General features: G+C 40.3%; 1 protein-coding gene across 3 annotated transcripts in view; it reads left to right on the forward strand.

The window, feature by feature from the left end:
• GALNT1 (polypeptide N-acetylgalactosaminyltransferase 1) overlaps positions 1 to 22,739 on the forward strand; it is a 211,919-nt gene that overhangs the window by 145,668 nt on the left and 43,512 nt on the right. For all 3 annotated transcript variants that reach the window (XM_054018826.1, XM_054018828.1, XM_054018827.1), the window contains 4 exons: positions 3,758 to 3,965; positions 12,487 to 12,657; positions 15,079 to 15,196; positions 17,611 to 17,791. In XM_054018826.1, coding sequence (XP_053874801.1) covers positions 3,758 to 3,965; positions 12,487 to 12,657; positions 15,079 to 15,196; positions 17,611 to 17,791 — 678 coding nt within the window. The remainder of the gene's footprint in view (positions 1 to 3,757; positions 3,966 to 12,486; positions 12,658 to 15,078; positions 15,197 to 17,610; positions 17,792 to 22,739) is intronic.

Below are 22,739 nucleotides of genomic sequence, written 5' to 3' on the forward strand. Positions count from 1 at the left end.
ACTTAATACAGAGCATAGTGTTTATTGCTATGAACAGTCCCCTTGAAGTTGGTGGAACTGGAAATACTCACAATAGTGTTTTCACTTTTTGCAAATTAGGCCCCAACATTGTATCCCTGGCCTCCATTTAAAATACTGTTGCCCTTAGCTAGATAATGTCCAAGAATGACTCATTTCTCTTTTTTTAGAGCTGGTTGAAAAATGAGGATGTATGTATGTGAGTGAAACAAATGTTTTTAATGATTTTTTCCCCCAAATTTCAAAATCAGGATATCATTGAAATTTCAAAATTTGAACAATTCCAACCTGGTTCTATAATTGATTTAAATGGGTAAGGAAAAATTCCATCAACATTTTTCCTGTTTCTGACATTCAAAATTTCAAAATTCATACAATTTTTGACCAGATTTATTTTCTGAAAAATAGTAGCTCTTTAATCTTTACATGAAGTGAGTGAGCATGCCTTTTACTGTACTGTAAGCAGAACAAGATGTCTCACACTGGATCTTTGCCAGTCCTGGTTGTGTTGTTTTTAAAAATTTTATTTGTTTCTGGTAGAGCCTTACCAGTCTCCTGGTATTACACTTGCACACTTCAGGTCAGCGTCATTGTCTCAGTTGATTTAGCTATAAATGGTTCGGCTATTTTCAAAGGTTACAGCAACTACTGAATTTTCCACAGGAAGAACACATTAATCAATATGACATGCTCCTTCTTTCTCATGAAGTGGCTGGTGTAGGAGGGAAAGAACAGAAATTGAAACCATGGCTTCCACGTAGATCAGAGCAAAGTATTGTCATAAGGCTGACCCACAGTTCTGTTTGTTTAATGTGTCTGGAAGGGTGCAATTAAATTGAGAGGAGTATATTTGGTTGTGATAAATTTGGCTTATTTAATCTGAATTAATATTTTGTAAGCAGGGCTGTATACTCAAACAAAATACCTTTTGTAAAATATTTTAGAGAGAAGTATTATGTATTCTTGGTTGGTTTGTGCCACTCAGGTTATCCTTATTTTTCGTTCAGTCCCTGTTAGAACATGCTAGCAAAAATGAAGTCTTTGATTTTCTCTGGAGAAGATAGAGATCTATTTAAAGTCTATCCTGCTTGTAGGTTCTTTTGGTATAACACAGCTTTCAAGATCTGTCAAAATGCATTTCTACTTTTTTTCCTTCACTAGATTGTCACTGGAGGGTCAATTAGAGCTCATTCAGCCAAAGCAGCGGCAACAAATGGTAGTCACCCTCAGGTCAGCTCTGCCTCTTGAGATTTGCAAGACAGACGCTAAGAGTTCATGGCATATTTTGTGCAACATTACACTTCCCATACATTGCAAAACCTACTTTATTTTATACTGGCTCATTTTTGTAGATTTACTTTCCTACACAAGTAGTAAAACTCTCCACTTTTAGTCCAGACACTTAATGTAGCTATAGAATATATTACATTAGATTGCTTATTTACATGTTTATACATATATACAATAGACTTGAAATCTGCTAATTGTGAACACAGCCAGTTTGTGATTGTGTTCCTACAACTGTTAATCATATTCCTTCTTCCCTGTTCCCTCAATTGTTTGTTCTCCCACTGGTTGCCACCCATCCTAAACTAGCTCTTCAGGGTAAGAGACTATCCAGCCATGTGTGATTTGGTCCTTTGGCAGCTATTATAATACAAATAATAATTTTAATTCCGTAGGTGATTGAAAGTCTGCTGGAGCTAGTGTATTGCATTAGTTCCTTTACTTAAGGAGAGCTAGTTGGTCGTTCGACAGTTCAAATATTCATTTATGCTTAGATGATTTTGCCTTTTATTTTAACTGTGAGGAGTTGAGGTGATAAATTAATATGAACACCTTAGGCAGAAACTGAAATTCTAAAGGAAGCAAAAATGAAATTAGTCATGTATTAAATCTGCATGCGAGGAAATTCTCCTTAATTATAGTACCACAAAACCCATACCATCAAACTGTCTCATAGTCTGCTACTTTCTTCATTACTTTTTGGTAGTGAGGTGAATGTCTCCCACCATAGATAAGTAGGCTTGACAGAATTCTATTTTTTTGTTTACATAATTTTGATGGATTGTGTCAATATTTATTTTTAAGCATCTCTTCAATTTTTATCTACTTAAATTTTTACAGTTATAAGAAATTATGGGGAGAACAGACAATGGGGTGGGGTCTAACACTGACGGTAGACACCGAGATTTTAAAAGTTTTTAACAATTAAAGTGACAATTGTCAACATTACATATCAAAATATACCAAGTAAATAGTTATAAATCCAAACTGTAAGTTCTCAAGCAGCATTTTTCTTTATCTGTAAATTTCAATGATCTATGCCAGGGGTTCTCAAACTTCATTGCACCGCGACCCCCTTCTGACAACAAAAATTACTACATGATCCCAAGAAGGGAGACTGAAGCCTGAGCCCTACTGCTCCAGGCATGGGGACCGAAGCCAAAGGGCTTCATCTCCAGGGGTGGCCTGTAACATGAGCCCTGCCACCCAGGGCTGAAGCCAAAGCCTGAGCCCTGGGCAGTGGGGCTGGGGTTATGCCTTGGGCCCCAGCCAGTCTGAACACCAGCCCTGGTGATCCCTTTAAAATGGGGTCGCAACCCACTTTGGGGTCCCAGCCCAGAGTTTTGAGAACCGCTGATATATGGAAAACAATTTTAAATGGTTTGTGTGTGTGTGGTGAAATTGACATTTACCAATAAAAATCTAGTCCTTCCAAGACTGAGTCTGCAGCCACCTAGGCACTCTGAGCCTGCGTGGTTGCAGAGAAGATGACATATGTCTACTGCTGCAAAAACTTGGTTATCTCAATTAATCCTAATGTAAGCATCTTACATTCCCCATCTCTTTCATGGTATGCAGTGAGAGAAGGGAATAAGGGAAATTGAGCAGGAAAAAGGAACAGAGAAACCGATGTGAAGAAATGATGTCCCTTGTTTCATAGCTCAGTGTTTCACATTGTCTTTTGCCGAAGTATTGGGAAGTTGTTTCTTGCTGTGGTATTCCGACACTCCTTTCCCTGTAGCTTTCATATCCATTCTCAGAATACTACAATACGTCCGTCTGAGAATACTCAGCCATTTCTGGGCAAGTAAGGCTTCATATCATCGTTTCAGTCTCCTAAAGGAGTGGAAGTCCTAGAACTATAGTCTCCATTATAGCATCTTAGAACAGTGGTATAACCTTACTGATAAGTGCTGACAACCAAATTATTATACATAAAATGGTAGCCTCCCATTTAAAAAAAACCTGTTTCAAAATACTATTCACAGGTAGGCACACAATCACCTCTACAGTTGAGAGCAAAAATAATCTGTGCGGGTTTGTACATAAAGCTATACAAATTCAAAGTATAGAGCTAAGTATTAATATGCTAGTGGGAGGCATATTTGAAAGAGCAGCCTTAGATTGAAGACTTAAAAGTGTTACATGTCCTTTTGTAGATATGCAGCAGACATTTAAAAAGTATTTTAACATCCAAGTCATGTGGTGCATTATATTGTTAACATCTGAGACTTGTGGTGTTGCAACTTACAGTCTAAGAGCTTCAGGACTCCCTTTTTACTGAACAGCTTGGTTTCTGTCTCACTGCTGAAACAAGATTACTGAGTTTGCTTGTGAATCTGGACCACAGATTGTATAGTTACATTGTACAGCTACAGAGCTACTGGAGCTAGTCATATCATTACCATGTTATCTTAATTCATATTTCTTATCGATTGGTCATATTTTGCAGATTTCTTGAAGAGACCACTAGAAAACTATGTGAAAAAGTTAAAAGTACCAGTTTATGTGATTCGAATGGAGCAACGTTCTGGATTGATCAGAGCCAGGTTGAAGGGGGCTGCTGCTTCCAAAGGCCAAGTCATCACCTTCTTAGATGCTCATTGTGAATGTACAGTGGGATGGCTTGAACCTCTGTTGGCACGAATCAAAGTTGACAGGTAATTATCAATTTATTTGTTAATGTTCTACTTTTTTAAAGGTTAATAAGGAACACTTTTTTACTGCAGATTTAACTTAGTTTATCAGCTTCAGCTGAACATATTGTTAACCTACTTTATAGTAGTGAATTAATTTTGTAATTTCCCAGATTTTCACAAATGTGTGATTAAAACTAGTGTTCATATGAAATGCTAATACGGGGGAGCTTCTAAAAAGCAAAACTTGCTGTTTAAATTTAAACTTACATTGAAATATTTTGTCTGTACATGTCCTGACTAAACCTTGATCTACAACTTATGTCAGTATGACTGCATCACTTGTGTTTGGAAATGCACACACCGGAGCGATGCAATTATACTGACCGAACTCCCGGTGTCAGTATAACTGCGTTGCTCAGTTATCACTCTCCCATCAGTGTAGGGAGTGTCTTCACTAAGGGCTGGTCTGCACTGGGGGGGGATTCGATCTAAGATAGGCAACTTCAGCTAGGAGAATAGCGTAGCTGAAGTCGATGTATCTTAGATCGACTTACCTCACGTCCTCACAGCACGGGGTCGACGGGGAGCGCGTGCAGGGATCGATTTATTGCGTCTAGACGCGATAAATCGATCCCTGATAGATAGATTACTACCCGCCAATCCGGCAGGTGGTGAAAACGTACCCAAAGCAATGCAGTGTCACAGCTGCACTGGTGCAGCTGCACCACTGCAGCACTGTAAGTGTAGAAAAGCCCTTAAATACTCACCCATTCTAGGGAAACATAATAAAACTGAGAGCAATGTGCTGGAGCTCCTTCACCTGTAACCTGGCCCACCTTCTCACCCATCTGGAAGACCAGCCTATGGGGAAGTTCTAAAAGATCATTCTGGTCACAACCGAACGAAAACATGAGTGAGGGAGAGTTCAATTTTTTTTTTATTTTTTTTTTGTGTGTGAGATTGGTGTAGATATCTATAGGAGCAAGATGTTGGTAGTGGGCTTTGCCTAGCTGACCTCCATTAACTACTAATTGTCAGTTTCTGCTTGGCGTATGCAAAATAAAGGAGCTGTTGAAGTGTTACATGTTAGGGTATGTCTACACTACGGGATTAATCCAAATTTATATAATTCGAATTTGGAAGACAGGTTGTATAAAGTCGAAATGTATACGGCCACACTAAGCACATTAATTCGGCGGTGTGCGTCCAACTACCGGGGCTAGCGTCGATTTCTGCAGCGTTGCACTGTGGGTAGCTATCCCATAGTTCCCGCAGTCTCCCGCGCCCATTGGAATTCTCGGTTGAGATCCCAGTGCCTGATGGGACAAAAAACATCGTTGCAGGTGGTTCTGGGTACAGCCTCACCTCCTCCTTCCCTCCTCCCTCCCTCCCTGCATGAAAGCAACGGACAGCAGACAACCATTTCGCGCCTTTTTTCCTGGGTGGGTGAACACTGCAGACTCCATACCACGGCAAGCATGGAGCCCGCTCAGCTCAAAACAGCAGTCATGAACATTGTAAACACCTCGCGCGTTCTCGTGGAGTTTATGCTGAGCCAGGACCAGAAAAACGAGGCGAGGAGGCAGCGGCGGCGGCAGCGCAGCGACAAGCATGATGAGGACATGGACATGGACACGGATGCAGAATTCTGTGAAACCACGGGCCCCAGTGCTTTGGAGATCATGTTGTTAATGGGGCAGATTCTATCCATGGAACGCCGATTCTGGGCAAGGGAAACAAGCACAGACTGGTGGGACCGCATAGTGTTGCAGGTGTGGGATGGTTCCCAGTGGCTGCGGAACTTTCGCATGCGTAAGGGCACTTTCATGGAACTTTGTGACTTGCTGTCCCCTGCCCTGAAACGCCAGAATACCAAGATGAGAGCAGCCCTCACAGTTGAGAAGCGCGTGGCGATGGCCCTGTGGAAGCTTGCAACGCCAGACAGCTACCGGTCAGTCGGGAATCAATTTGGAGTGGGCAAATCTACTGTGGGGGCTGCTGTGATGCAAGTAGCCAAAGCAATCACTCAGGTGCTGCTACGAAAGTTAGTGACTCTGGGAAATTTGCAGGCCATAGTGGATGGCTTTGCTGCAATGGGATTCCCTAACTGTGGTGGGGCGATAGATGGAACCCATATCCCTATCTTGGCACCGGAGCACCAAGCCACCGAGTACATAAACCGCAAGGGGTACTTTTCAATGGTGCTGCAAGCACTTGTGGATCACAAGGGACGTTTCACCAACATCAACGCGGGCTGGGCGGGAAGGGTTCATGACTCTCGCGTCTTCCGGAACACTACTCTGTTTAAAGGGCTGCAGCAAGGGACTTACTTTCCGGACCAGAAAATAACCGTTGGGGATGTTGAAATGCCCATAGTTATTCTTGGGGACCCAGCCTACCCCTTAATGCCATGGCTCATGAAGCCATACACAGGCAGCCTGGACAGGAGTCAGGAGCTGTTTAACTACAGGCTAAGCAAGTGCAGAATGGTGGTAGAATGTGCATTTGGCCGTTTAAAAGGTCGCTGGCGATCATTATTGACTCGCTCTGACCTCAGCCAAAGAAATCTCCCCATTGTTATTTCTGCTTGCTGCGTGCTCCACAATCTCTGTGAAAGTAAGGGGGAGACCTTTATGGCGGGGTGGGAGGCTGAGGCAAATCGCCTGGCTGCTGATTACGCGCAGCCAGACACCAGGGCGATTAGAAGAGCACACCAGGAAGCGCTGTGCATCAGAGAAGCTTTGAAAACCAGTTTCATGACTGGCCAGGCTACAGTGTGAAATATCTGTTTGTTTCTTTCTCCTTCATGAAAACCCGCCCCCTTTATTGACTGATTTTCTGTAAGGAACCCACCCTCCCCCTTCCCCCAGCTTTCTTTCAAACTAAATAAAGTCACTATCATTTAAAAATCATTTATTCTTTATTAATAGATTAGAAAAAGAGGGAGGGAACCCGGGTGGGATTTGGGAGGAGGATTGCTGGGAAGGAAAAGGCCACTAAGAAAAGGTTAAAAAAATGACAGCCTTTTGTTTGGGGCTGTCTACTGGGGTGGAATGGGAAGGTGTACGGAGCCTCCCCCCCCGCGTTCTTACACGTCTGGGTGAGGAGGATACGGAACATGGGGGGGGTGTACAGGGGCTGTAGCGGCAGTCTGTTTTCCTGCAGCCGTTCCTGAAGCTCCACCAGACGCCGAAGCATGCCTGTTTGCTCACGCAGCAGCCCCAGCGTTGCATCCTGCCTCCTCTGATCTTCCTGCCGCCACCTCTCATCTCGAGCGTCTCTCCTCTCCTCACGTTGGTCCCTCCTGTCCTCATGTTCACTGGCTTCTTTCCTATACTTTGCAACCGTTTCCTTCCACTCATTCAGATGAGCTCTGTCCCTGCGGCTGGATTCCATAATTTCTGAAAACATCTCGTCTCGGGTCTTCTTTTTACGACGCCTTATCTGTGATAGCCTTCGGGATGGAGGAGGGAGGCTTGAGGAATTTGCAGCTGCTGTAGGGAGGGGAAAGAAGAGAGAATTGTTTTAAAAGCTACATTTTGCAGAACAATGCTTATACTCTTTCACGGTGACCAACACTATTCACGTTACATAGCACATGTGATTTCTGTGCAAGGTCGCATTTTGCCTCTTAATGCTGAGTGCCTGTGGCTTTGCTGCTAGAGATCACAGGTCCGGGCAACAGAATTCAGCTTGCATGCGGCCATGGTAAGCCATTGTCTTACAGCTTCTGCGCCCTCCTTTCCCACATACCAAGCATAGCCTGTAGAGTGCTGCGGTTTTTCTGTTAACATTCAGCAGCAGCAGAAAACAAACTAACCCCCCCCCCCCCCCCCGCCATGAATTCTCTGGGATGATTGCTGTTCCCCTCCCCCCACCGCGTGGCTGGTATCAGGGAAGATCCCTGCAGGAACCAAACTAACCACCCCCATCCCTCCTGCCGCCGCCGCCCCCCTCCCGCCATAAATTCTCTGGGATGCTCACGGTATCCCTCCCCCCACCGCGTGGCTGGTAACAGGGAAGATCCATGCTAGCCAAACGCGAAAAGCTCAGGGCCAATTTCCCATCTGCGCTTGGCTGACTGCAGGGAAGGATTTATTTTCCGCCACAGGCAAACAGCCCAGTAGGAACGGCCACCTCTGTCCCCTTAATTAAGTTCCCGTATTTCAACCAGGTTACCAGGAGTGATATCACTCTCCTGAGGATTACACAACAAGATAAAGAACGGATGTTGCTTGAATGCCAGCAAACACCGGGACCATACGCTGCCAGGCTTTGTCAGGCAATGATACCAGATTACTTGCTGCAAGCATGGCGTGGTCAGGTGTCCTACCATGGAGGACGGAATAAGGATGCACTGCCCAGAAACCTTGTGGCAAGGCTTTTGGAGTACCTCCAGGAGAGCTTCATGGAGATGTCCCTGGAGGATTTCCGCTCCATCCCCAGACACGTTAACAGACTTTTCCAGTAGCTGAACTGACTGCGAATGCATCCCAAGTCCTCAGGGCAAAGTAATCATTAAAAACCGTTTGCTTTTAAAACAAGTTTTATATTTTAAAAGGTAAACTCACCTGAGGTCCCTTCCATGGGGTCAGGGTCTTGGATAATGGCTTGGGAGGGTACTTCAGTCAGGGTGAGAAAAAGATCCTGGCTGTTGAGGAGAACGGAATGCTGTGTGCTCTCTGCAAGCTCATCCTCCTCCTCCTCTCCCCCATCGGCAGAATCCTCAGGTGTAGCTGATGAGACTATCCCCGACCCGGAATCCACGATCACAGGTGGGGTAGTGGTGGCGGCCTCCCCTAGAATTGCATGCAGCTCGGCGTAGAAGCGGCATGTCCGCAGCTCTGACCCAGAGCGACGGTTTGCCTCCTTTGTTTTTTGATAGGCTTGTCTGAGCTCCTTGACTTTCACGCGGCACTGATCTGAGTCCCTATTGTGGCCTCTCTCCATCATGCCCTTGGAGATTTTTTCAAAAGTTTTGGCATTTCGTCTTTTAGAACGAAGTTCTGCAAGCACTGAATCCTCTCCCCATATAGCGATCAGATCCAGTACCTCCCTCACGGTCCATGCTGGTGCTCTTTTTCGATTATCGGCCTGCATGGTTACCTGTGCTGATGAGCTATCTGTGGTCACCTGTGCTCTCCACGCTGGGCAAACAGGAAATGAAATTCAAATGTTCGCGGGGCTTTTCCTGTCTACCTGGCCAGTGCATCCGAGTTTAGATTGCTGTCCAGAGCGGTCACAATGGTGCACTGTGGGATAGCTCCTGGAGGCCAATACCATCGAATTGCGGCCACACTATCCCTAATTCGAAATGTTAAAATCGATTTTGGCGCTACTCCGCTCGTCGGGGTGGAGTACAGAAATCGATTTAAAGGGCCCTTTATATCGAAATAAATAGCGTCGTTGTGTGGACGGTTGCAGGGTAAATTCTAATTAAAGCTGATAAATCCGAATTAAAGTCGTAGTGTAGACCAGGCCTTAGGGTTGAGGTCCACTGGTATAATTGCAGGGGGAAGCTTTTAATGTTCTTGTTCACACAATAGTGTTAACTCTAATCATTGCTGGAAACAATTTAGTTTGAGAACTAAAGTTGTAAGCACAATTCACTATTACACTCCTGTATGTTATGACAGCTCTCCTATCGAAACTCAACGTTTTAAATGGCAATTAAAATGTTGAAGTTATACTTTATAGTTCTGGAGGTATAGTTTGGAATTGAGAGGAGGGTCAGGTTTTTAATAAAAATGTTAGCCTTAAAAGAATATACATATTAAAGGGATAATAAGAAAAGATTAGCCTTGTCTTGATTCAGATCTGGTACTATTTCATAATATAGTTTGCTAATCTTGACTGGTTACCAAGCGTAGCATAATCTTTCGAATCATCTGGTGTCGTCATCTTGTTCATTAATATCTTTTTTTCAAAAAAAAACAAACACTTCCACATAGCAAATATATTTATTAGGTAATTTTAGATTTCCCTGATATATTTACCGTAAAGACCCATCAGAGCCTTGAACGCATGATAAATCAACTGGTTTCAAAAATTTAGTCAGGCCCACTATTTTGGGGTTCTCATGATGGTTTCTTTGTATAAATAAAGACTATATTTAAGTTATAAATCTGTAAAATAAGACAAGAACAAATGACTATAAACTGGCCATGAACAAATCCAGGGTGGAAATTAAAAGGTTTTTATCAGTGGGTGTTCTGGAACAGCCTCTCAATAAGAGTTGTGGGGGCAAACAAGTTAATTAGTTTTAAGTGAACTGGGCAAACTTATGAGTGCAATTGTATGATGGGGTTGCTTGGAATGCTAGGGGACAGGGCTCAACAGCCCTGTGGCTCTCTTCCAGTTTGTGTCTTAAGTTCCTAAAGCTCATGTGTCAGGATTTCAGCTGGCTACTGACAGGTCAGGAAGGGATTTTTTTCCCGTTCCAATGTATTCTGGGAGGTTTTAAATCTCCTTCTGATGCATTAGGATGGCTATGGCTGGAAATGAGACAGTAACCAGAGTTGGCTAGGCCTCTGAGCATTCTCTCTGTCAGGTTGCTTGGCTGGTTGTTTTTTGCTCATGTGCTTAGGGTCTAACTGATCACCATATGAGAGGTTGGGAAGGAGTTTCCCCCAGATCATATTTGCAGAGACCCTGGGCTTTTTTGCCTTCCTCTGCAGTATGTGTATGCGGGTCACTTGCTAGGATAATCAGGATATCTCACTTAATCATTTCCTTGCCATTGTGGGGGTGTTGGGCACTGTCACACCTCTGTCCCTTCTGTTTTCTGCCTGTGTCACATAATAGTCTAGTATGTTGTGCATTATAATACTTTGATCTCACTTCCACTGCTGGGTTTAGTGTGTGAATGCTGTGTGGTGTTGGTGCGCTGTGATAAACAAGAGTTCAGACTAGATCAGTCATGGGCAACCTGCGGCCCATGGGTCGCACGCGGCCCATCAGGGTAATCTGCTGGCGGGCCACCAGACAGTTTGTTTACATTTGCACTGCCACCTGCAGCTCCCAGTGGCTGCGGTTCACTGTTCCCGGCCCAGGGGAACGGCGGGAAGCGGTGCAGGCTGCAGGAACGTGCTTGCTGCCGCTTCCCGCAGCTCCCGTTGGCCAGGAACGGCGAACCACGGTCCCTGGGAGCTGCAGGCAGCCATACAAATGTACACAAACTGGCGGCCTGCCAGTGGATTATCCTGATGGGGCCTCAGGTTGCCCACCACTGCACTAGATTATCTAGTGGCCCCTTCTGGCCTAAAACTCTGACTTAGTTTTTGGGAAACTGTTTTCTAACCTTATGATGATTATTTAAGCTATATTCATCTATATTGTAGTTGGAAATTGAGAAATCGGCTACTTTCTTAGTGTGGGGGTGGTGGGGGGAGGACTAAGAAAAAATGTAGGATTTATGAGGGTGCTTTATGGAATGTCGTTTGTATATGGTGGTTCCATCCAGTACCCCTGCAGTTGTGGGGGCAGTTTATTAAAATAACCAGCCTAAATAATTTCTTTTGTGTGCTAGTGATGCAGATTTCAGTTTTGTGTTTAAAATAAACCTGGCTGGAGTAAATTACTGAGAGATAAATTTAACATCTAAATTATCATTACAAAAATATGGTGCATTAACCATGAAATGAAAAAATGAAGTTTTGCAAGAAATGAAGTTTTGTTGGGAACTCTTAAGAGGAAATTTCAGTATTTTAACTTTGAAGTCATTATTAAGTCCTGTTTTTTCTTGTGAGATTATCATTGGATAAATGGTGCAGGTTGTGCAAGTTGCACCTTTGAATCATATCTTGATATGTGACTTTCCAAGAAAGGGGATGTGGCCACAGAGTTGTCAAAAAGCATTTCCAAGAGTGTTAAGCTCATTACTATCTCAGAATTCACCTTCTAAAGAGTAGGACAAAGGACGAGTGGCTTCTTCCTGTTGGAGATCTCTACATGACATCAGTGTATTTGTTAACCAGAGTTGCTTCATTACATCCATTTGTCAATGTTATCTGAGTATTCTCCCCAGAGCAAAGACCAAATTTTACTTCAAAACATGTAAGGTATCTTGAGCATACATCTAGGGACCGAAAATTCTTCTAATCCTGGGTCACTGTTGTGGCATTAGAAAGTCATTATCACTTCATGTCTCAGTTTTCTGATGTGCGAGATGAAGATAATTACTCATTGATTACTCCAGGAATGTTTAGAGGAATAATTAGTTAATGTTTGTATAGTTCTTTGAAGACATAAAGCACTGTTAGTGTTAAGTAATGTAGTAGTATAAATAAAGCCATTATTTAGCCATTAATTAAGCCATTACCAAAACCAGGACAAATGTGCACTCTCTCTGATAGGCAAATACCGTTACAAATGGAATGGTAAAAACTCTTTTAATTTAGTAAAATGCCTATGCCTCCTGACAGCTAAAGGCTTCATGTTTACTGTAAGTTTGAAGGGATGCTTGTTCTCTACAGTAGGTAAGAGAAAAAAGAAACAGCTGTTGGTCACTTTTTCTAATCAGTTTTGTCACTTCTCTCTTTAGGAGAACAGTAGTGTGTCCTATCATTGATGTAATCAGTGATGACACCTTTGAATATATGGCAGGCTCTGATATGACCTATGGCGGATTCAACTGGAAATTGAATTTCCGCTGGTATCCTGTTCCTCAGAGAGAAATGGACCGAAGGAAAGGTGATCGGACCCTTCCTGTCAGGTAAGGGGAATTGATTGTATTAGTTTAATTATCAGATACCTAAAATGGTTCGTTATTTTTTTGTGGTCTCATTTCCAGATTAGTTTTTACATACAGTAGAACCTCAGAGTTATGGACACTTCGGGAATGGGGGTTCGTAACTCTGAACAAAACACAGCTCCAGCAGTTCACACTCCGGGCCAGATTCCAGAGCCAGCTAGGCAGCTTCCTTGTAGGACAGCTTCTTTCCCTGGCCCAGGCAAGCTTGTGTCTCTCCCCCCCCCTCTGGCTGGGTTGGGGGGGGGGGGGGGGGGGCGTGAAAAAGCCTGTCCCCCTCCTGGCAGCAGCAGTGAAAACAGCACCCACAGCCTACAGGAAAGCACCGCAGACCGCAGTGCCGCATCTGCTCCGGCTGCCTTGGGCTGGCAGCAGTGGCTGATAGCTTTGCCTGTGAATCTCAGCGTCTTCACTTCCTAGCTGTAAGTGGGTGCCCCGTGCGTGGGGGTGGGGGTGGGGACAGGCAGCCCAGATGTGTCCACCTTTAAGAAGCAATACAGGCACAATATAGTATTTGCTGCCTTTTTTTTTTTTTTTTGTCTCTGCTGCTATCTGGTTACTTCCAGTTTCATATGGTGTCTGGTTGACCAGTCAGTCCATAGCTCTGGTATTCATATCTTTGAGGTTCTACTGTACCAATAATTAGCGAGGTATGATTTATCAACAGTTTGGAATGTTTAGAGTAATAGTATAGTATGAAGGCTGTATTGTGATGAGATCTTCCTGCTAAATATGTTTTTAGATTAAACTAATGGTGAAGGAAAAAACAGATTTCTTATAACTTTGTTTTAAAATATACCTAATGATTTATCAATTTAATTACCGGAGAACTTAAATGAACACATGAGATTCCCACATACTTCACGAATAATGTACACTTTTTTTAATTGATGTTTGCCTTTTTCTTATATATCTTTTATTCTAGGAGAAGGAAATGTTTATCAATCAGTGATGTGACAGTTATACATTGATTTTATTTGTAATGAGTTCTCTTTTTATTTAAATCAGGGGAGGGTGATTGATTTTAGTGGTTTAAATTAAACATGAATACACTCAGGTTGTCTGTAGCTCTCACCGTCTTGCCTGTATAATACTTACCTTTGTAGTATCTACTTGTATTTTTACAATCAGTGGCTCCATTTTGAATTAAAACTGGTCAGATATTACTAGCAATAGATATGTGGAGGTAGCTGTTACCTTCTGTTCCATTACAAAGATTCAGAAACTTAAGAGCTCCTTTCCAGGGCTCGATATTATTTTAGTAATCAAGTGTTGTGACCAATCTATTTAGCTGTTTTGCATGCAATTGCTTGCAAAGTTTATTGCATCTACACTTAACTGCAGGTGCACAATTGCCATTTGTAAAAAATTATTTCAAACCATTGCTGATAGAAGACCTATATACATTAAATTGACAGTATTCTTTCATGTTTCTATTTATTTATATAAATAAGCATGAAAGAATACTGTCAATTTAATGTAGTCGAAGTACCCTACATACACATGAGATAAGAGCACTGATTTTGTCATTAAAAGGCTAAGTAAATAATTGAAGTTTAGGAGATTTTTCAAATTAGTTAGGAAATAGCACATTTTTGAGAAACTTTTTAGTAGCTGAAAAAGCGGTTGTAACGAAGCTCTATATGTATCCCTGATTACAGTGTTTGTTTCTCTGAACACTGTAATATATTGAAAATAAGCATGGCCAACAGTACTTGGACCGTGGTGCTTTCTTCTTGAGCAATGGTCTAAAAAAAATTTTTTTTCTTCAGGAAATTAATGCCTTTTGTGAGGTACCAGCCTTGGAGATGGAAGATTTCTATCTATCCCATGGGCATTAGCAGCCTACCATCTACTTCCTTTGTCCTGACCTATAGAGAGTAGCGTTAGGGAGGAAAGACCGATGTAAGCACTGGACCCATTAAGTTGTTCCTTCTGCTGAAACTCGCCAACATAGTGCTAATTCAGATAGCAGGTGGACACTTATTGACTAGAAACTACCGGTAGATTAAAAATGCTGACTGAGTTCCACAGGCCACTACACCATTAGTTGACAACAACTTTCAGTCGTAGCAGACTGAGAGGTGCTTGAACAGTTGATGTGTACGTGAAAGGCTTTGTATCATACTATTAATCACATAGTCCATCTAGTCCGCCAGGAAATGGCTTAGTTACAGTACAATAAGATACAGGTATGAAATAAAAGTAAGGAAAACAAAAGATTTGAAGGAAAGAGGCAAAGGATAAAAAGTAAACTAAGTAAAAAAAACCCAAAGATGCTTAAATGGTATGGAAAAGATTTGGTTTATACATTTCTCTACGTGTGTAGTCAAAATGTCCAGTATTCTGCCTTTAAAGTGCTTTTACATATTTGTCTTCTTTCAGAACACCCACAATGGCAGGAGGCCTTTTTTCAATAGACAGGGATTACTTTCAGGAAATTGGAACATATGATGCTGGAATGGATATTTGGGGAGGAGAAAACCTAGAAATTTCTTTCAGGGTAAGCAGCAATTCCTTTTGGTTCAGTGCTTTACTTCTTAATTTAGGACAGTTTAAGTTGTATAAATGGTAACCTGTTGCAGTCCTTGTACCTTTAATATCCAAGCACAGATAGCAACTTAATTTTTGTGTAATTTCTCGTGTGGACCATTGGAAGTGCTATATTGTCAGTAAAGGAAAATATCAATTATGCAGTCTACAGAGCCATGAGACAAAAATGTTTGGACATAGAATTTTCATTTAAAGAAAAATAAGCATTTCAAAAATAATCAACTAAGATTTGCCTGTTTAGAAGCTCTGTTACAATTATTGAATCTATCTCCCCTGGTAAGTATTCTCACACTTCTTATCAAACTGTACTGGGCTATCTTGATTATCACTTCAAAAGTTGTTGTTTTTTTCCCTCTTACTTAATTGGCCTCTCAGAGTTGGTAAGACAATTCCCACCTGTTCATGCTCTCTGTATGTGTGTGTATATATATCTCCTCAATATATGTTCCATTCTATATGCATCCGAAGAAGTGGGCTGTAGCCCACGAAAGCTTATGCTCTAATAAATTTGTTAGTCTCCAAGGTGCCACAAGTACTCCTGTTCTTTCTGTTAGAGTAGAGTCTTGGAGAGACATTATAAACTAAGCTGACATCAGTGATGTGTGGCTTAACCTTCCAATAAAAGCTAGTTTTTTCCATTATAACCCCTCTTTCAGTCATTTACAACTTGATGGTTGCATCCTTTTATGGATGTGGGATCTACCTAGTATTGTCCATATTTCTGAAATATGTTCCATGTTGGGTGACTACCAAATGATAACGTTTATCATTCCCTTCTTTGCTTTCAGCCACAGTGAATGGGGGTTACTGCTAACATAGCTAAGTTAAATACATCAACAAGAATTTTAAGCGGCTATCTTTTGGGGCTCAGAATAAAATTGAAAAGGTCTTTCAGACTAAGTTCAGATAATCTTCTTGAGAACAAAAATTTCTGGATCTTGTTACATTTTACAGAGAAATCTAGTAATAAAAACAGGGTGGATTGATTTAAATCAGCAAGCAAGAAACCTGATTTAAATAATCAGTTTAAAACTTGTTTTTCATTTGAATATTTTTTTCTTTACAAAAGCTTAATTAGCATTGGTTGGCAATCATTAAAACATGTTGATTTTCAGCCAAATGTAACTTTTACTCTAAATTTGGTACTTCTCTTTGCTAAGTAGTATGTACTGTATCTCTTCACATTTATTTAATTATATCTTAATATTCATTCAAATTCTTAATTTTTACTTTTTTGTTAGGTTAGGAAAAGGTGAATGACACATTTCTTATTTACTAGATTAATTTTTTTACTTGTGATTTGTGTCAAGCTGCATTAGGACGGAGATTAAAAATCTATAAAACCCCGCATTTTAAAATTATTAGTTAAATAAAACTATGTTGATTGTGCTGGATGCATAAGAAAAAAAAAGGTTTCTCAAAACATGCTTTGCATTTAAAACTGATTTATAAAAGAAAAGAAGTATTATTTGTCGTTAGGAAACTGAACTGATTTGTTTCTGGTTGTTATGTATTTCAGGATTTTAGAACTAGTGGATTTCATCCTCTCAACACCTTTTTTTTTTTTTTTTTCCTCCATAGATTTGAAGTGGGAAAACAAGCTTTCCTGCTTTTTCAACTCCCAATCTGTTTCTCAACTTCGTATAAACTGATCATTGAACTGAACTAGTTGAATAAATTTAAAATGAAGAAAATATTGTCCCTGCATCTGGAGAAGGTTATTGCTGTCAAAAGCTGGTTTAGCACTTTAGTAAAATCTGGTTCCAGGTTCTAAACTAGTGCACCAGTTCAATGTGAACTTTCACCAGTTCAGTGTGGCTTGACTTCTTTAAAATCTTCAACAGCAAACGTGTACTGCTTGAATATTTAATTTAATTTAATTTAAATTATTTTAGTAGGTACTAGTGAGTTTAGGTCTTAGCATAGGTTGTCATAATTTCACATTTAATTAAGTTTATTTTTTAAAAGAAAAATGTGTTTCATAAAACAAAAATCCAGTTTAAATTTTTTAAAAATCTGATTTTTTTTTAATTTATTTTTATCCACCATGAATAGGAACTTCTTTTAGACAAAGTAACACCTTTGCTGCTTCCATTTTTCTCTTTCTGCTTCACTCTGAGTGCTACCATTGATCTCTAGCAGCCCCTGACTGGCATCTCGGTGCTGTTGTGCCTGATGTCACTAAGTCTGCCCCCAGCCGCCCCTTAAATTCTCTTCTAGTGAGCAGGACACTAACATTTTTACTTGACTTTTGGGCAACAGAATTTTTTCCAGCTTGAAAAGACATTAGGTACAAAAACTCTTTAAAAATCACCTTAATTGTGGCCACTTTGAATTATGCAATGACTGTTCTATCACTTTCAGATTTGGCAGTGTGGGGGCACTTTGGAAATTGTAACCTGTTCACATGTTGGACATGTGTTCCGAAAAGCCACTCCTTATACTTTTCCAGGAGGCACAGGACAGATTATCAACAAAAATAACAGACGGCTTGCAGAAGTCTGGATGGATGAGTTTAAGAATTTCTTTTACATCATTTCCCCAGGTGAGCAGTCTTTGGTGTGAAATAATTCCATTCAAGATAGAAGATCTGTGTGTCTTTAAAAGGAAAAATAAAAATAAGTACTTCTAAATAAAAATGCTGGTAATTGTGGAGAAAAGGCCTTCCAGTAAAATAAAGATCACTTAAAACAATTTCTGTTAAAGTAATGGTCTTATTTTAAAAACAACAAAACAAAACAAAAAAAAAAACATTTTCTGTTATCCTAACCAAACAGATGCGGGTGTGCCCTGAAGTCCTTTTTACATGCATATGTGAAAGTTAAGAAGGAGCTTCAAGTGCACAAAAATAAAAGTGCAATGGAAAGACTTGTGGAAGCGGAGTGCTGGAAGTGTAGCCAGAAGTCCAAATACATCTTATAATATCCTGAAGTATGGCCCATGGCTGCTCTCTCCCTATAACTTCAGATTGAATAGGTTAGAGATGATCAGCTGAAATTCATTGCTGATTAATCAAATAAGCAATTTCCTTTCATCTATCAAGAAAGGTAAAAAGCAGTCAATTTTATATTTTAGGTAAATGTATGAGAATATATATATTTGTGGAAACTAGGCATCTCCTTCAAATTACTGTTGTGGCCCTCAGAATTATGAATGTTTTACATTCCTGTCTGTTGATTCCAAAGAAAACATTCCTTTTAACAGTCTTTCAGATGAATACTTTTAAAATAAATTAACCTTACAAAGTTACAGTATTTGTGAATTGACATTATGCATACAATGGATTTCTGGTGCTTTATTTGTAAAAGTAGTTTCCATTTTCTTCTTGGGGAAAACATGATCAGTTTGCCTGTAATCAAATATTTCTTTCTAATAAAGTAGACTGGTATCCTTTTAGTCAATGACCTTCTTTTGTTAAATTAAGTTAATGCTGAGTTATCAGCTTACTTTGAATTTTTTTTACATTTTAACTTTTTCTCGTGTTTCTTAATGTATTCCTTCCTCCCTCTTTTATGTTAATTCCCCTCAACTTTTCTGCTTTCTTTCTCTGTATGTAGCAGCTCTTCCACTGATGCTTAAGATCTGGCCCACAAGAAATCAGCAACAAGGTTGAGGGTGAGGATTCCTGGGGAGAAGCAGACTTGGCTCCCAGAAGAGCACCAGTCGTCCATGAAATCCGCTTTAATTAGTTCCCCATTATCTGTTCCTCTCAACCCCACTATCCAGTTCCTGTTTTTCTGTGATTTCCTAACTAGGGGCTAGTAGGGGGACAATAGAATTGAGCATTCAAGCTGTTCTCATAGTCATACAGTTAACTCTCAATTTGCGGTTTACTCACCTGGGAGTAAGTAGTTCATCTGTAATGGTAATGGACAATTATTAGTTTTCACAGTATTTAAATTGAGGAGTTGACTTGAAGGCCCAACAGAGACTGGAGAACTAATAAAAAATGTGAGCATGGCGAGTACAGAAAGGGAAGCCAGTTGGAGCCTTTTCTAAGGTAAAGAAAATAGGAATGCCAGCTAGAGGAGGTTGTGATAAAAGATTAGGATTAGGGAGGTAGTATTGTGGATGTCGCAAGGAGTGAGGGAAGGATTAGTTGTTGGGATGAAGGGGTTTTGGAAAGCTTCAGGTATCCAAAATTTGCTTCCTTGTTTTAACCAATCTTCTGCAGCTTTCAGTCACAAAGGTCCACTTATTCATAAAATATCCCAAAATAGGACGTATTCAATTTACCAGTATGTACACTGTGATTTCTGACCTCTGGGTGAATACAAGGATGCCAGTCTCTCAGGGTGAGAATCTGATCTGGACCAACACATTACCCATGGAAAAGATGGGCTATGTCAGAAATTACTAAATGCATTAATCTGCTAGTTTAAAAGACTAGTACTATGCATTACCTTCCATTACCATTACCAGTCGCTTACATAAGCCAACAGGGTAGAAAAAACAATTCACTAAATGCAAGAGCTCTGCAGATTTTATTCTTGAGGAAACGTACCTAAACTCAAGGGATGTTTTTCAAAAGGGCCCATAAACCAGAGAGTGGACTAGCTGAGCCACCAAACTGCAAACAACTAAGAATGGACTCTGAACAGAAAAAAAATTCAAATCATCTCAACGTCATTAGACACTCCTGCCTGGGTCTGTTCACATCTGGCAAGGACAGGAAAGCCAGAAAATTCTTCACAAGAGAGATCAACCCAAAGCTCCAGAAAATAGCATTGCCCTACTACGTTGCTCACCCAGCAAACTACTGCACACTTTTTTCTTTCTTCCAGTTCTGGGAAAAGTAATCAAGAATAGTGAAAGCTAAGAAGGAACAGTAATTGTAATAGCTCCAAACATGCTAGAAGGATTTTGCTAGTCACTACTGAAGTCTTGATAGGACTAGTACAAAGGCTTTCACTCATATTTACAGACCAGATCTACTTTCTCATGGGTTTCTCAGTCACACAAATCCAAGCCACCTTAGTTTCAAAGTGAAAATCCTAGCCAAAGTTTGGATACTCAGCTGTGGTAACAAGAATGTTATTATAATCAGTTGGCCCATCCACCAGCCTGTTCAAAATCTTGAGGAGGTCCTTCTGTTGGTACATATATAAAAAGATCAATCCCAGAAAACACAAGTCCCACTATCCTTGTCGTTTTTTATATGAATAATTTGACATGGCTTTTGAACTGTGTGCCATTTCTTCACTCTATCACTGTACATTCTTCTAAATCTGATATTTTTTTGGTATGCAGTTTCTTCAAAGCAGCTTATTAGGTCAAATTAACCATCAGAAGCATTTTTCAATCGTGGCACTTATGCTGAGCTTTTTTATTCTTGACTTCTCATCCATTTGAAGCAAAAATCACCTTGTCTTTATACCTACTATCTATAAAAACCTGTTTCCTTGTGCCATTACCATAGTGAAGAGTATTTGAGAGACCTCTTTGCAGGCACAAGTCTTATACTGCATATTTCATGATGACAGAATAATCTGCGCATTTGAATCTTTTATAACTCAGGCAAACACACTCTGCCATGTCTTACAGGGCAATGTCGTCTTCTGCCCAAAGTTAAAGAACCAAAAGAAAATGTTACAGCACAATCTGTGTCTGCAGAGCAATGAAGATAAATCTTTAAATTTACTGATTCCATAAAAAAAAAATCATGCCTTTCTACCAAAGATGCCTTTGAAACAGGATGTTCATGGCATCAATAGCTAGATAGATCAAAAGTTAACAATGCATATATCACATCAGGTATACAAGTCTGAGAGGGAATCAAAGCCTCTAATGGCAACTTCTTGGGCTGAAAGATCACCATGTATCTCAAAAGAAATCAGTAGGCCTGCAGTATGGTCCTTTCAGCACTTTCATTGAGCATTACAAAGCTTGGTCTGTTCTTCTCCATAGATGCTTCATTTAGCAGAAGGTACTTCATTTGGTGGTTCCTGGGAGGGAAATCTTTTATCTGACTTTTGATTCCTGTCTTTACTGTCCCTCCACACTATTCTTTTTACGTCTTGCTTTATCTGATTAGTGATGGACTGGGGAGAGGTCAGGAGTCAGAACAGAAAATCTGTTACTTGACCCAATGCACTCTGAGTAAGAGGAAATTATTAGTTAATATCTGGGTATTTCTACAGCTTAGAAAGTACTCCTCTAGCCTTCCCTCAGAGCCCTGGTCACAAGTCTGGACTGCCTGATGATGGTTCAGCATATTAGTAGAATAGGGGGAAAGGTTAGACCCAGAGAGGAAATCAAGTGACACATTTTCCATGGCCTCTGAGCATTTCCTATTCTAAATAGGGATCAGTATAAAAAATATTACAGACACTAAAGTTACATGTGATTTCTGAAGCTTTTTGTATGCTCTTCTGCTACAATCAGTGGCCTGTTTCTTAGTGCAGTTTGGCATCCAGGAAAAGACAAGTAAAGTCACTGTTTTTTAGTTTCTCATCTATTGCCTGTATAATGCAGTTTCCAGTTTGCCGAATACAGTATTTCTGTTGAGTGTAGCAACCTGAAGAAGAGCTCTGTGTAAGATTGAAAGCTTCTGTTTCACCAAGAGAAGTTAGTCCAAAAAAAAAAAAGCCTCACCTGCCTCATAGCAATATGTAATAGTTATACAAATTCAATTGAAATGTTTGTTTTCATGTTAATTACACACAGTTTCTTAAGATTCACATTCACAGAGCAAGTATCAGGGGGTAGCCGTGTTAGTCTGTATCTACAAAAACAACAAGGAGTCTGGTGGCACCTTAAGGACTAACAGATTTATTTGGGCCACAAATAAATCTGTTAGTCTTTAAGGTGCCACCAGACTCCTTGTTGTTTTTATTCACAGAGCAATGAGTAAGGACTTAAACACGATAGACCAAATTTCTCATGTTCTCACCTTTTCTAGAGAAGTTTAGTGGGGGGAGGAAGGAGTCCTGGAAGTTTACAGTATTATTTATTGCATCTAACTGCTTATACTACATCCTGTGCTTTTGTCTAAAATTAGTTGTTTGAAAAACAATTTTTTTAGGAGAGAAAAATCTCCTTTATAAGTAGAAATTATATTAGAGATTTAACCTAAAAAAAAAAAAAAGTTTAATGTGTCAGGTCCTTTTTTTGGAAGCACTATTATTAAAATTTGAAATTGGTGTTTTGTTGACAAATTACTAATTAAACGTGCATTAAATTTTAAATTAGAAATTGCTGAAAAATAGCATAATACAAACCTAAACAGAGCTGAATTTCAAGTTAGACTTTTAAGACTAATACTTGTAAATCAACCTGGTCATTTGTTTCCCCCAGTATTTTTTTCCCCGTAGAGCAAATTAAGCAAAAAAGGCTTACCTTAGTGTTTTCTACACTAGGATTGTTTGTTCTAATCAAACACTGTTTCCATATTAGGTGAAACCAAAAGTGAATTAATAATGGCTTGGTTACTCACCGCTATTGTCATTATTGAAGTGTTGCGAATTTTGGGGGGGGTGGCCTATATAGAAAAA

Source organism: Malaclemys terrapin, chromosome 2 (assembly GCF_027887155.1).
Source record: "Malaclemys terrapin pileata isolate rMalTer1 chromosome 2, rMalTer1.hap1, whole genome shotgun sequence".
NCBI classification, from domain to species: Eukaryota; Metazoa; Chordata; order Testudines; family Emydidae; genus Malaclemys; species Malaclemys terrapin.